A 13938-nucleotide genomic window follows, 5' to 3' on the forward strand; every position below is an offset into this window, starting at 1 on the left:
ATCCTTGACCTCCACGCAAACTCATGCCTCTCGCACCCATTCAACGCTAAAAGGACGGGGAGGGGGACGAGCGGACTTCACCGATTCAACCCCTGTCGCGGAAGAACCCAGGCCCTCCGTCATGGGAGAGCCACCACCACCCACGACCCCCCCTCGTTTGCAACTCTCTCTTCCTTGACAGAGAAAAGGGAAAATGAGAAATGAAGATACATACTGACAAATGAGCACGGACCAATAAAAAACCGGTCCAACTAAAAAAGCGAGAGTCAAGAAAAACCGGCCAAGGAGTGGCGAGGAGACGAGCGCGACAAGATTCGTGCCACAATTGGGAACGAGCGGACAAGGATCTGACTTGAGGCGAATTGAGATTTCAGCTAGCTGAAAAATAGGAAAAGTGTTTTTTTTACATGACTTGCTCTTATCATGACTGTTATTTTAGGATATCTTTTCTATCGCCTTTTTTTTTTTCCTTTTCGTTTCTTGCAGTCTCGGCTTTTCGTCTCGTCCTCCTCGTCCTCCTCTTCCTCCGCTTCCCCTAATCTCCGACAGTTTCCAATTTCTCATCTCCAAACCCAAACCCCAACCAGAGAGAGACCCAAAAGAGTCGCACGCGACTTCGCCAGATAGAGAGCAGACGCGAGAGCGAGAGGCCTCCTCCTTCCCCGACCCGCTCCAAACCCTAACCCTTCCCCAGATCTCGCGCCCGCTCGCCCGCCCGCCCCGCCCTACCCCGATGTGACGCGGCCCCTAGGGTTTGTGCCGGTGCCGCGTGGTCCCTGTTCGCGGGGGCGGTTCCGGACCGGAGGGATTCGAGCTGGCGGCGCGCGCGCACATGAAGGACCCCGCGCACCGCACCAAGGTGGTGCTCCGCCGGCTGCCGCCAGCGATTTCGCAGCAGGCCGTCGTGGACCAGGTCGACGCGCGCTTCGCCGGGCGCTACGATTGGGCTTGCTTCCGCGCCGGGAATGCCAGGTCAGCGTCCCCTCGCTCCCCGACTCTCCTGTGTATGCTGCTCGTTAGGTCTGGATTGGGGTCGTAACCTAGGAATTATTATGGTTAGGTGGCTAGCCGTGTCCCATATATTTCTAATAGAATTTCGTGCTGCTGCTTAAGTGATTTGTTTAGCTATTTAGCAATTAGCTTGTCCATCTCTGCAATTGAGATGTGTAGATTAAACAGTGCTCGTTTTCTGGTGCAGTAGGTTATCCCTACTGAGTTGCTGACTTGTAGTTTTCAGTGATCGCGTGGAAGTTTACAATGTGGTGCCGCTTACAGTCCCTAGTTATACTTACGTGGTGAAACCGGAATCAACTGTGTGGTGCAAAACTCTATCTATTCGCGCGTGTATATAGCTATTGCTTTAAAGCTTGGTGATGATTTTAGCTGAAGTATTGGTCACGAATAGAGGTTGCCTTATTAGTTATGTCACTGTGTATCTTTTCGTCATGTTAATAACATCTCGTTAGGTTGTCGCTGACCTTTCTGTGGTCTTATGGTAAGCCAAAAAGGGCCATATTTATGATTGAGTAGAATTGTTCATTTTTTCTTTCTCTTATGTTTGATACAGGAGCCAGAGGTTTTGTCCTTGTTTCCATGTGTGCGTGTGTGAGATTAGCTTAGGAAGTGCTTGTTATGGAACAAGTTCCTTAAGAGCACTCGTAGCATTCAGCTTTTTTACCTGCTAGCCTTGTACTGCGTCTTGTCTGATGACCTGCTTATCGATCTCTTGCTTTAATTTTTATGTCATTTAGATACTTTTTCTTAAAGTATAGGATTTCCTTAATCATTATACCTAGCAGTGGGAGCTAAACAATAATGACATTCTTGTTCGTCATCGTCTTTTCCAAATAGGCAAACATATTTTTTCTATCCAGCTGAAAGATTCATAGATATTCTTGTTTCTACCTTAATTTTAAGGTTCCGGAAGATGTTGAAACAATTGCAACGTTCTTGTTTGTCACCATCTTTTTTCCATCTGGCTAACAAAAATATTCTATCCAGCCAAAAGAATCATCGATATTCTCGTCTCTACCTCAACTTCAAGAGCCCAGAAGATGTTGTTGAGTTTGCTGAGTTCTTCAACAATCATGTATTTGTGAATGAAAAGGGTAAGGTTTTCATTCCATAACAATATGCTATTTTTGTTTCATTTCTCAGGATCCAGTACTCATATTCACATTATGTCCCCTTGTTGCTGTGCATGTTAGAGATATAAGCTCAGTAGTGAGGCACCTGTTGCATTCTTCAGTTCCTACTGTTTGTTGTAGTAAGCACATCACTACACATGTGATCTTTGCGATGACCGTATTATTTTGTACAAGACTACAAACACTAAATGTTGATGCCATTCACATAGCCATTGAACTTGCATCACCTTGATTAGGTCTAGCTAGCAAATAAATATTGGCATATCGCGTTTGTCCTAAGACGAGCAATGCTTACTCACCCAGTTGATTTTCCCTTTAATTCATGAACAGCGCAGAAACAATACATTATGAAGTATGAGGAGACTAGTAAAGTACAATATGAGAAATTGGACTGAAAATCTCCTTGTTTAGTGCCATTTAAAATTTAGAAGTGCCACCATTATTGCTTTAAAATGAGCTTCTCCAAAAAATGAAATTAATTATCAATTTCCTCCTTTATAGCCTGTTCAATAGTTTCATTACTAAATATACCAAGCTGAGCCTTCTGTGCTCATGGTCTAGACTTGTTTGGTTAGGTATTGTAGGTGGTGAATGAAAGCAAGAGCCACCCACGTTAGTTTGTTGGCATGGGGGATATTTAATCAATATCCTATTAGGCTGGATTTGATCAGTACCATTGCCATAAATATGTTACTCCCTCTGATTCATATTACTTGCCACTAGTATGGATGTACCTAGACCTAAAATATGTCTAGATACATCTATATTCAGAGGGAGTGTAGATTTACGAAATATATTTTCTAACACTTGATTATATATTAGGTTATGCATCTATGCATGTTTTGATTTGTATGTCATGTATGTCGTCCATGGTTCTCTGCCAGGTGCTCAATTTAAAGCTCTTGTGGAATATGCACCATCACAACAGGTTCCGAAGTCAAATATCAAGAAGGATGCTCGTCAGGGAACTATAACAAAAGGTCCTAAATAAACACTGTTGTCTAGTGTGTTCCATTCTTCCATGTTTTCCATTTTTCAAAGTTAACGTATTCTCTTGTCGAATAATTAGATCCAGAATACTTGGAGTTTCTTGAGCTTATATCAAAGCCTACTGAACATTTGCCAAGTGCTGAAATTCAGCTTGAAAGGAAAGAAGCTGAAAGAGCAGGTAAAACACGTCATTATTTTCTATTTGTAGTACTCGTAATACATTCTTGCTTCATTAATATATGTATTCAAAGGTGCCAAGCATAAAAGAAAGTAATGTCTTTACTCGGTTACTGTTGCAGCTGCTGGAAAGGAGCCACCAGTTGTGACACCTCTCATGGTTTATGTTCGTCAGCAAAGGGCAGCTAAGAGTATGGCTCAGGTACGTTAGTTCAAATTGATTATGATATTGGGTTCTATTATTGTTAATCAACTGTCGGGTGTCTGCTAACTATCATTTCATACACCACAGAGGTCTGTAAGCAGTAGACTAAGCAGAAAAGTTTCGGGTGTGGTAACTAGCAGTTCTAGTCCTTCTAAAAGGGCCTCTGAAAGGCGCAGGGCATCCACTTCATCGGTAATATGCTTGGTTTAGAACTTGCTGAAATTTTCTGTTGTCAATGAAATGGATCTTATCGTTTCATTTGTATATAAAATCATTTTCGGTAATTAATTGTGTAACTTCGAAACAGTAACATGCATTGACCACTTTCCTTTCTAAGCTTGGATAAGGCAACACATACTATTTTTGTATTGACCATTTGGATTGTAGAGTGTGATAGCAGGTGGTGCCAAATGACTGCACATTATTGTGTTATATTTTGCAGAAGTATGTTTTGTGTAGTGTACTCTATGCCTATTTCTGTGTAGTGCACTCTTTGCCTAGACAAGTAGGCATAGAGTCCTTACTACTTGTTTTCATTTTATATTGCAGCCAAATTTTCCAAAATGAGTGGTGCTCTCTGTTTGTACTTAGATTTGACAACAACAACATCAAAGCCTTTTTCCCAAGCAAGTTGGGGTAGGCTATTATACATTTGACATGATGATTTTTTTTTTTCTGTTTCCTTTCATGTTATATCACCAACTCATCACAATAATTCAGATGCTCTGTACTTTGGCCTAAGGTTATGTTTTCGTTAGCATGAATACTATCAGCGTGCCATTTCTGCCCAATGCAAGCTGTGTTGCCCTAGTGTTTATGAATTTTATACTCCTATATGTTTTTTATATATTTAAGCTGCTTCAGAATTGTTTTATTTTGGGGTTACGGTGTGGAGTTCTCGTAGTTTCTTTTTGCCGTAGACAAAGTATGACACAGACCCTAGCAATGCTTGCACCTCAGATCCGTTAAGTGTTGGACCATTTTTTTTGCGGTGGTCTATAAAAGGTATCATGTTTTCTTGAGACTGTTTTGGTGTCCCATAATAGGCCATAACTCTTCTCTCAGAATGTTTACCTGTCAAAACCAAGAAAACAGCAAATGCTACTTTCTGTTTATTATCTGCAATGAATTATGACCTGAAGTGTTAATTTTCTGCTTTTTCTGTGATATCTGTCAGTATGTTGTGCGAGAAAATGCTAAGGAGAAGCCAACTTACATCTTAGCGCCGAAGAGAGATGATCATACAAGAGAGAAAATTATTGCTGGAACTTCAGGTTGTACTGTATAAAGAATTGTCAATTGTTATTAGTTTGTTATAGCTATTGTCAGTATTCAACAGTACTCGGATGTTGTAGTCTATTACTAAGTGGCCATTCTGATATGACCCTTGGTTAGTGTTGTTAAAATGCTGTATCAACTAGCGAACAGACAATAGTTCCTTCACTTGAGCCCCACTATCAACTTGAGCTAAATTCTTATAACATGAGAATGGTGCATGCCGCACATTTCAAGTTTGTAAGAACCGAGTCATGGCTGAGTTTGTTAGTTTACTGCACTGTGCAGAATGTAGCTAATATAGGAACCGTTACTATCTTGACTAAAATGTGTTAGCTGTTAATGTTCTCAGCAATGGCAAATAAGTACGCTTTTGAAAAACACCCTTAATGCAAACGCACATCTTCGGTTTGATGGCTGTCACGTGGGATGTGGAGGGAGGCTAAGTGGATGTTTTGTATGTCTATACACATGCAGTCCATTCATGGGAATGACACTTGTCCTACCTGCATGCCGTCATCCACTTTTACGTTATTTTTCGTATTCAACAAATTAGGTCTTGTATTTTCATTTATTTATTTTATAAGCTTGGAGCTGTATTTCCTTTCCAAGAAGGGTAACTGTCTAATTCTTCTTTTGTCCAATTAAACTTTTGTCTCTTGTTTTGTGCTTTACTCTTTCCATCCTTGTGGTGAAATACAGATGATTGGTTCTTCTATGATGTTATTTATTGTAGTTTTGTTTTTGTCCCGTCTTGTAGAAGGTGCAAGTGGAGGGCCATCTTGGTCTCCTCAGGTTATTGATGGTAAAAAAGACAAAATTGTACTTTTGAAAGGGCGAGCAAGGGTTGATTCCAATGTAAGCATAAATGTTCCATGAGGATTTTTACCATATGATTAGTATGGACTGTCATTTTATCTGCTATTGTCACAGATATCTGATAGCTCAACTCCGCAGCAGTCTCTGCCTCCTTCAAGAAATACGCCCCCATCAAGTTCTAGACAAGACCAGCGCCATGAGGCCAGTGGCAGAATTATTAAGACTATACTTTCAAACAAGGAAGGACGCCATGGAATAGCATCTCAACATGAGCAAGAAGGTCACATGGTTAATGCTGACAAGGATAAGCGCCCACCACGGGTTCCGAATTCGCGTTCCATTGTGAAAGATCAGATTATTGAAAATGCTGAGAAAAGCCACTATGATGACAAGCATAATCATGTGCATGGTTCTGGACCTATTGGTGAGAAGATTGAAAGGCAGGCCAGAAATAGAGATAGGCCTGACCGTGGTGTATGGGCCCCTCGTCGCTATGATAAGTCTGCAACAGGAGGTAGTACACAAGCCTCATCGTCTGAGTTCCAGCTAATGCAGTCACATTCTGAGGACAATTTCGCTCAGCAAGCAGATGGTACAAGTCTCAGTTATATGCTGTTATTATTAGTCATTTCTGATGCTTGAGTCACTTTAATAACTGAGCTGATTATGTAGGCCCTGGAGAGAGAAAAATAGACACAAGGAGTCCTGGTGGCCGTGGAGGCCTTGTGGAGAATGGTTTGTCTTTATCTAATCATAGTTAGTGATTTCACGTTGTGCAAAGTTTTTTTCAGTGCCTTCACTATGGTTCATTATGCGTTGTTATTCAGGAAACAGGCATGGCAACCGCCGTGGTCCGCCACGTGGGCTGAAGGAGATGGAGATCTCTCCTATTACATCTGATGGAAAACCTCCGAAGAGGGGCCCTGCTAGCTATGGGGCTCATGAGGTATGATTTTAGTTTATAAGCTCCTACTTGCCTTGGCTGATTCCAGAAGTCTAATACCATAAATCCTGTCTGCAGAGACAAGTATGGGTTCAAAAGTCAAGTTCAGGATCGTGACTTTGACCACTGATGGTACGTCTATGTTCCTGTAGTTTATTCAACTTGTATTTGCTCCTATAATTGTGCATGTACATCGATCCTCACCATCTGTTGGACGTTTTGTCTCCAGATTTTATCTGATCTCTTGCTGGAAAACACATGCACCTAAAAATGTCTCGAAAACTCAATTAGAAGTTATCACAAAATACTAGAATAGATTTTGTTCTTTCAGATGTTGGGAATTTAGGAACACTTAATGCTGAAAACTATATGATCTTATATAGACATTGGGAATAACTATGTACTCCCTCTGTTTGCTTTTGTAAGACGTTGGAGCTTATTTAGATTCACTCATTTTTATTTGTATCTAGTCTACCTTCAATGTATAGGTTCACTTATTTTGGTTTGTATCTAGTCTACTTTCAAATATCTAAAGTGTCTTATATTAGTGAACAGAGGGATTACTACGCTACTGGCAAACGTTTCTGCAAAAATATGTGCAATGTGTGTTAATAAAATAAGAGGGGAGGATGAATTAGCAAATATAAGTGTGCATTTTGTTGTACCACAGATGGACATAACTTTTGCACAAAATTTCGCTAGTGTATTTTTTTACAACATATTTCTGTGATATGTTATTAAAGCAAGTTTACCCTACCTGGGCACCTTTGCATTTGCCTGCCAAATATACACCTGATTTATCAACTTACCTATCTTGCAGATACATTCATCAAAACAGGTGTTGCAAGTTGTGCAAAAGTTTCTGCATTTTGCAGCTCATTCTGAAGTCCGTGAATGAAATTGATGAGATGGTTCTATGAAGTGCAATCCCAGATTTGTCAATGGAAGTCTGAGCTATAGCTGAAAAGGAAGCTCTTTGATTCGATTCACAGAATCACAGCAATAGTGAAGTAACATAACCCCCCACCAGTAGGTAGCTCTCCACTTTGGGTGAGGTTTGATTTTGGACCCAAAGTTGATAGTTCTGGAGCGATGGATGGAAATTAGGCTGGCATCAGTACCTCGAGACAGTGGTCACATATTTCCAAGACCCCTGGAGGCTATACACAAACCCGGTGATTCATCAGTGATGATGGATGTACATATCTCTAGAAAAAGAAGAGGTCTGGTTCTGATTGCTGTTTACAGGTTAGAGGTGCCATGTATCTACAAAGAGATAAGACTACCCAGTTTGCTAAATAAAGGCAAATTCTTAGTTAGTTGATTATGAGAACCCCTGTACCAGGGCGACTGCAGTTGTGGTCGGGTACAACAGAAGTTACCGTGGAGTGCAAAGTGGAATCACACGTTCTTGTTTTATGTGCCCGGTTAAATGGAATGTGAGGTTATTTTGGCATGTTGAAGTTTCTGGTGTGTGTTTTGCTGTTATGTCTCACCAGATAACTTTTGTGGGGTTATGTTAAGAATGATATGATGGTGTGCAGCGTCAAAGGTTGCTATTTTTAATGTCACGAGTTATGTTAACTTGCATTTGCTTTGTCATTCAAGCAGAACAAGCCGTGCCGCAATTAATCTAAGCATTGCCACAAAAAATGTGGAATAACGTGCAAGCCTCACCTGTGCGGCCTATGCCCATTGAGCAGTATGGGGACCTAAATTCTTGAAAGTGATCTTTATTTTTATCTCAATACAGTGTGGAAATTTGTCCTAATGGGTCCAGGCAAATAATAACTGATAAACTAAAAGTAAATCAGAGGTATTGACTTGCCTCTAAAACTATTTTGGCAGTGAGACCAGCCATGCCGGACAGTAGGCATAGGATGCGTTTGGAGCATAGCAAGTGCAATGTCATGTCATGTATCTTGGAGTCTTCCATGATCCGAAATCGCAAAACAAGAAAAAAACCACTAGGGTGTCATGTAGTAGAAAAATGCAGAAATTGTGAACACAAATAAATGGTCTGTTTTCTTCCATAATTCTATGGAAAGTTCATACCGTAGGAACCAAAGATTCCTATTTATTTAACCACAATGGCACGCAGTACCATCTGTTCAAATGGGCCCTAATAGAGTGTGATCTGGACGCAGTTTGCTGCTTGTTTTCCAATATACTCCCTTCATTTTAAAATAAGTGTCGCGATACGAATTGAAGGGAGTAGTTCCTATAGAGAGATGTTGCGTGCCATATAACGTCTTTTGCATGTGTAAAAGTAAGTGCACCCAACTTTGTCTGTTTAGCTCGATCATAGAAAAACTAGTACTATAACTTTTGCTTCCATAGTTTGGTTCGAGGATGGTAAAATTGTGGACATGATGATCCATCGAGGACCAAGCAATCACACGAAATACGACGATACCAACATTTTTAACAATGTTTTATGTTTATCGAACTTCAAGATTAACCCCAAGAGAAGTGTTGATACATCAATAACACATATTTGCCTTTTGAAGTTTATTGTATTAATTCACATGTTTTTAGCAATTTTTTTTCTTTTAATGCTTTACTTGATTACTGAGATTTCGCACCGTAACCCATTTATTTGTTATTAATCGCGGAAGGCATAAAAACCCCTTTCGTGTATTTGTAAGTTTAATGAAAATTTTAGAGTCTAATTGAAAGGATCAACATGGCCGACTAGAGGTGGTGGTGGTGGTGTTGGGTAGGGGGAGGGCTAAATATGCGACTAACAATTTGTATTATCTTTTTCAATTTTAAGGCTTCACAATAAAGTAAGTTGTCTAGTTGTGCGACTAGGTACACAACATATATGATAAGCAAGCACAAAGCAAGTAAACATGATATAAGTAAATAAATGATATAAATAACCGCAAATGAGACACGAGGATGTATTCTCGCGGTTCTTTCCTTTTGAGAAGCAGTGCGTCTACGCTGGAGAGATATGGCGCACGAAGTCCACCAACGCAACAAAGGCTCACCTTATTTTCCTTATGCCCACGTCACAATGGAGAGCACACACTCCAGTAAGTAGTGACCTTGAAGGCGGCAACCTAAACATTTTACAAACGGTGTGGCACACTCCACAACTCAATTGGAGGCTCGCAACATGACCATGAAGCTTCACAACAGGAAGAACTACCCCCCGTGGACGACCTCTTCCATCCAAGGTTCCAAAGCAAGAGTAACAAGTTCCACAACCCAAATTAGGGAAATCAAATTCCTTTACTAAGATGGTAGACCTAGGTTTTCTCCTCCAAACCCTAGAAGGGCGTGGGGATTGGGTAGCTAGGAAGAGAGATCTAGGCAAAATTGAGGTTGTATTAACGAAGGAGATATAGGGAGTGATAGGTCCTGCCACCCTCTTGGTAAAGAAGGGGCCTTTTGTAGGCCCCCTTAAAATATGACTATTGCAGAGTTTTTACATGGAATATTGAACTCTTTCGGAAAATATCCTGGGAAATCTTCCGTCCATGTTCCGTGAGCTGCATCACTCAAGCACGACTAAATGTAGAAAACGCCAGAGGTTTCAACCGGATATTTGGGAGACATATAGAAATTCCAGTATATACACACCGGAAATCCTGGCGTTTCCACCCTGAAAAACTCCGGACTAAAACTTAGGAACACCGTATTTCAAGGGTTTTCTCAAGAAAACTATAGGAAGGTTTTTGTGGGTGCAATATATCTTTGTGTGCGTGATTTGATTTCACCTAACTTGCAATGAGCAACCCCCTTGATAGTACGTGTTTCCTAGGACCAAAAAACTAAGAATCTATGGAAACATGATTATATCTCTACTACTTATAAAGGCACGAAGTGCCGTTGGAAAATTACATCTGCACCGTACATCTAATCACATCATACGGACACGATCTCTCCATTCTCCCCACCTCCTTCCTTCCGTTAGACGCGCCGTCATCACCCCAGACGATCACATCCTTGATCTCCACCATAATCCAGTCAAAACTGACTCCGCTAATCTCTCTTTCCTCACAATCTGTGCGTTTGTGCTCTTCACACACCGCAACCACGCCACCGCCCACGATCAGGCCGCCGCCCTCTGCACCCCGCGCTCACGCCCACCGCATCGTGCCCTGCGCCTCAACGCCCACACTCAAGCTGGGCACGATTTGTGTGCCGGCCTCCGTGTCCCACACCTCTATGACCGCCGGCTGCCGCGCACAAGAAACACGGACGGCCGCTGCCGCAAGCAACAGCGCCACCGTTTCCCCAAACATGAGCTGCAAAATCCGTCGAGGCCGCTCTGCAGAAGGACATCTTGATGGAATAGGTCGAACCAACGGATCATATAGCACCGTGAGTATACTTTGATCTGCAAGTAGCAACTTTGATTACTGAAATCATGCACTAGCATCTTATTTCATTTGCACCGTTTGCCATGCTGCAATCAGTATCCGATGATCCGATCCACCCACACAGGGCTGTTGTTTAGTAGGATTATGTTCATGCACTTCTGCAGTGTATACTGTGTTTGGGGCACCACAAAAAAAGATGAGTTCTTATTCAGTATTGTAAATTAACCACGGCAGAACTCCACGGATAGCGATTACTTCTTTTTGGATGGAACACGGATGTTCATCTTGATGTGCCAATTATCTTCTCCATTAGCCATTTTCTACTGCACCACCTGAAGGCCATTTTGGATATGCTAATTAACCTGAAGACCATGATTTTTGATGTGCCCATTCTCCATTGGCATATCATTTTTGATGTGCCAAAGCTACCATACTTGCAGGAGTTCCAAGGGCATTAGTAGGTCTGGAAGGCGAGGTATCGAACAGGGCTATAGGCACATGATATTTAGAGTTCCCATGTCGCATGAATTGCTCTCTCTATATTGTGTTGTATATATCTGAGCTTTCAAATCAGTCTAACAAATAGAACGTTCAGATCTTTTCTTCTTGGATGAGCTTTCGAAATTTGTATGAGTAGCTAATTAATACATGAAGAATGTAACGCATGAAAACGCAGCGCAAGTGTCATATATAATGCAACCAAACAAAAGTTTGTCTCGATAAATAATTTTCTTCATAGTATTTTCTCATCAATAGTACTGCAGTCCTGTACAATGATTTTCCGGTGGAATTCCAGCATAGCGTATATTTTATCCGCAACCATTTTCTGATGCGGTACAATATCCAGTGTTAAAATTCCTTTTACCTTCTCTATTAGTTCAGCACCAAATTGTTCCTACTAAGTTGTGATATGTTCAGGTTTAATTGATACTTCCTCTGTTCCAAAATAAGTGTCACAATTTTTTTTAAATATCGATTTATCTACACACTAAAACACGTCACATATCTATCTAGATAAAGTTGCGACATTTATTTTAGATAGGATTTGCATGCCTGATTTAATATACTACATATTGCATTACACAGGTCATGGGAAGAAAATTTTATTGTTATGTCATCTTCCACTTCCAACTGGGCATATTCTCCATTGGAGGATATAAGCAACACCCAGTCCTTGGATGGATGAGATAGTTGTGTTCTTATTTGTGTCTTTTTATTGCATCTATTTTGAAGTTAACAGCACCTGGAGAGCTTTTACATTTCTCAGCAGGTTTCATATTGTTGTAAATACTGAAGTTAGTAATACCTGGATAGATTTTACATTCATCTGTTTTTTGTCTTTCCTATATCGTTTCAGAATGAATCTGGTATCTCGCTAAGTTAGGAGAATGATCTGCAGAAAGGTTAGTGTTTATGAATACTACAATTTTGTTAACCCAATGTTACCGCATTTGTGTTGTATATTGCTCGATTTATTCAGTTGATGGACCTGCTTGTTATGTCTTGATTGAGTTTGGAGAATAAATACTAATACTCGTCTCCTTTGCTCTTTTGGTTGTTCTAGGAGAGGATTAAGTAGCAGGAAGCAATAAATTTTCTGTTACTCATGTTACTAGCAATAGGTAGTGGTTCACAAATGAAGAAATTGTTCAGGTAAATTTACCATCATGCGAACAACAGTCTCTGAACTAGGATGTACTTATACTACTGAAGCTGATCATTTATAGCTCGAAGAGATTTTGTTTGCTTATATAGTCATCTAGAAGAGTCTATTACTCTCCAATAACTGCGTATCTATGTTCGTAGATTGGGATTTCTGCTTTGCACGATTTCAAGTCTAATTAGAAAGATTGAGGTATTATTGTTGTTTCGAGATAAAATGATAAATACACAAGTCCTTCTGAGTTTGTTTTAACATGTTGTGCCAGTATGGCTTAGCACAATCTATGTATCTGCTTGGGGTCTTGGTGTGACCTCGAGCATGCATCATGTTGCAAATTACGTGGTTTTGTCATACGTGATTTGGTAGAAAGCACAACCACGCAGCCTTCCTTGTGCTCATATATAGCTACATGTTTCAGAGTAGCACTCTATAATTTGGCACTTGGCATCATGATTTATCATTGGTGCTTCACAGGATGCATGTCCACAAATGAATATGTATGTACATGCGTACTGACCATAGGTCCGAGCTGAAACTAATTAAGATCAGTTTGACATATCTATGATATAGACGGGTTGGTGTTGTGAGAAAAGAAGACACTATTTTCAGAGCAGTCGGGACAGAGGATATCGATCAGCAGTTAACGGCCATAAGTGAACATGATAGCGGCCATGAAATTGACTATGATGAAGTCTTTTGGCACTCACTGTTGTTCCATTCCATTACTATCCAAGAAACATTCAGTTAACCATTTCAAGTGTAGCATCCTCTCTGTGGTTTAATTTCTATGATTTAATTTGATGTTGCTGGCAGTTGCATTTTTTTAGGCATTTCCATCCTGCGGTGCAACTGGTCATCTGGAAAACTGTAAGGAGAAAAACATGCATGTTGGTTGTCATCCTCCATGGTAGCTCCTAATTACCACAAAGATCCATGTTATTCTCCGAGCTCTCTTGATCTCTCATTGGCTAGGCTACCACGTTGGAGCTTATAATTTTGATGACATTCTTTCAATTGTTAAAGTAGACCATTATGTATTTATCTCAAAAAAACATTGATTGTTCTACTTTTTCCATTATATTAGGTTAATATTAGCTGAGACGTGCATGGCACGTGCAAGCTTACTAGTAGTCATTAAACACCCAAACCCATTTAGGAAAGGACATGCCCTTTCACTATTTCTTAACCTCCATCAAAAAAATTCATTGAACTGTAAGAATTGTAGAATACAGTAATAAAAAACACATTAATTATTTGGATTGGATGTCATGTCCTACATGTTCTCACATGACTAAAAATATATATAACCTTGAGGTTCATCACAGATGACTTGGAATAGTGAATAGAAATAAACACATTATTTTAGAGAAACTAAAATTAAAGGA

The 13938-nt window shown here is 40.4% G+C and overlaps 1 protein-coding gene across 3 annotated transcripts; it reads left to right on the top strand.

Moving 5' to 3' along the window:
* Positions 1 to 789: 789 nt before the first annotated feature.
* Positions 790 to 8146, top strand: LOC124670762 (regulator of nonsense transcripts UPF3-like; the record flags this gene model as incomplete). Of its 3 annotated transcripts, none has more annotated exon segments than XM_047207233.1 (13): positions 790 to 972; positions 2002 to 2108; positions 3032 to 3127; positions 3217 to 3315; positions 3437 to 3516; positions 3607 to 3711; positions 4697 to 4793; positions 5555 to 5652; positions 5728 to 6205; positions 6286 to 6348; positions 6441 to 6559; positions 6635 to 6688; positions 7377 to 8146. In XM_047207233.1, coding segments are annotated over 12 exon segments (1521 nt in total). In that variant the 3' UTR covers positions 6674 to 6688; positions 7377 to 8146.
* Positions 8147 to 13938: the final 5792 nt, after the last annotated feature.

The sequence above is a fragment of the Lolium rigidum genome, chromosome 7 (genome assembly GCF_022539505.1).
Source record: "Lolium rigidum isolate FL_2022 chromosome 7, APGP_CSIRO_Lrig_0.1, whole genome shotgun sequence".
NCBI classification, from domain to species: Eukaryota; Viridiplantae; Streptophyta; class Magnoliopsida; order Poales; family Poaceae; genus Lolium; species Lolium rigidum.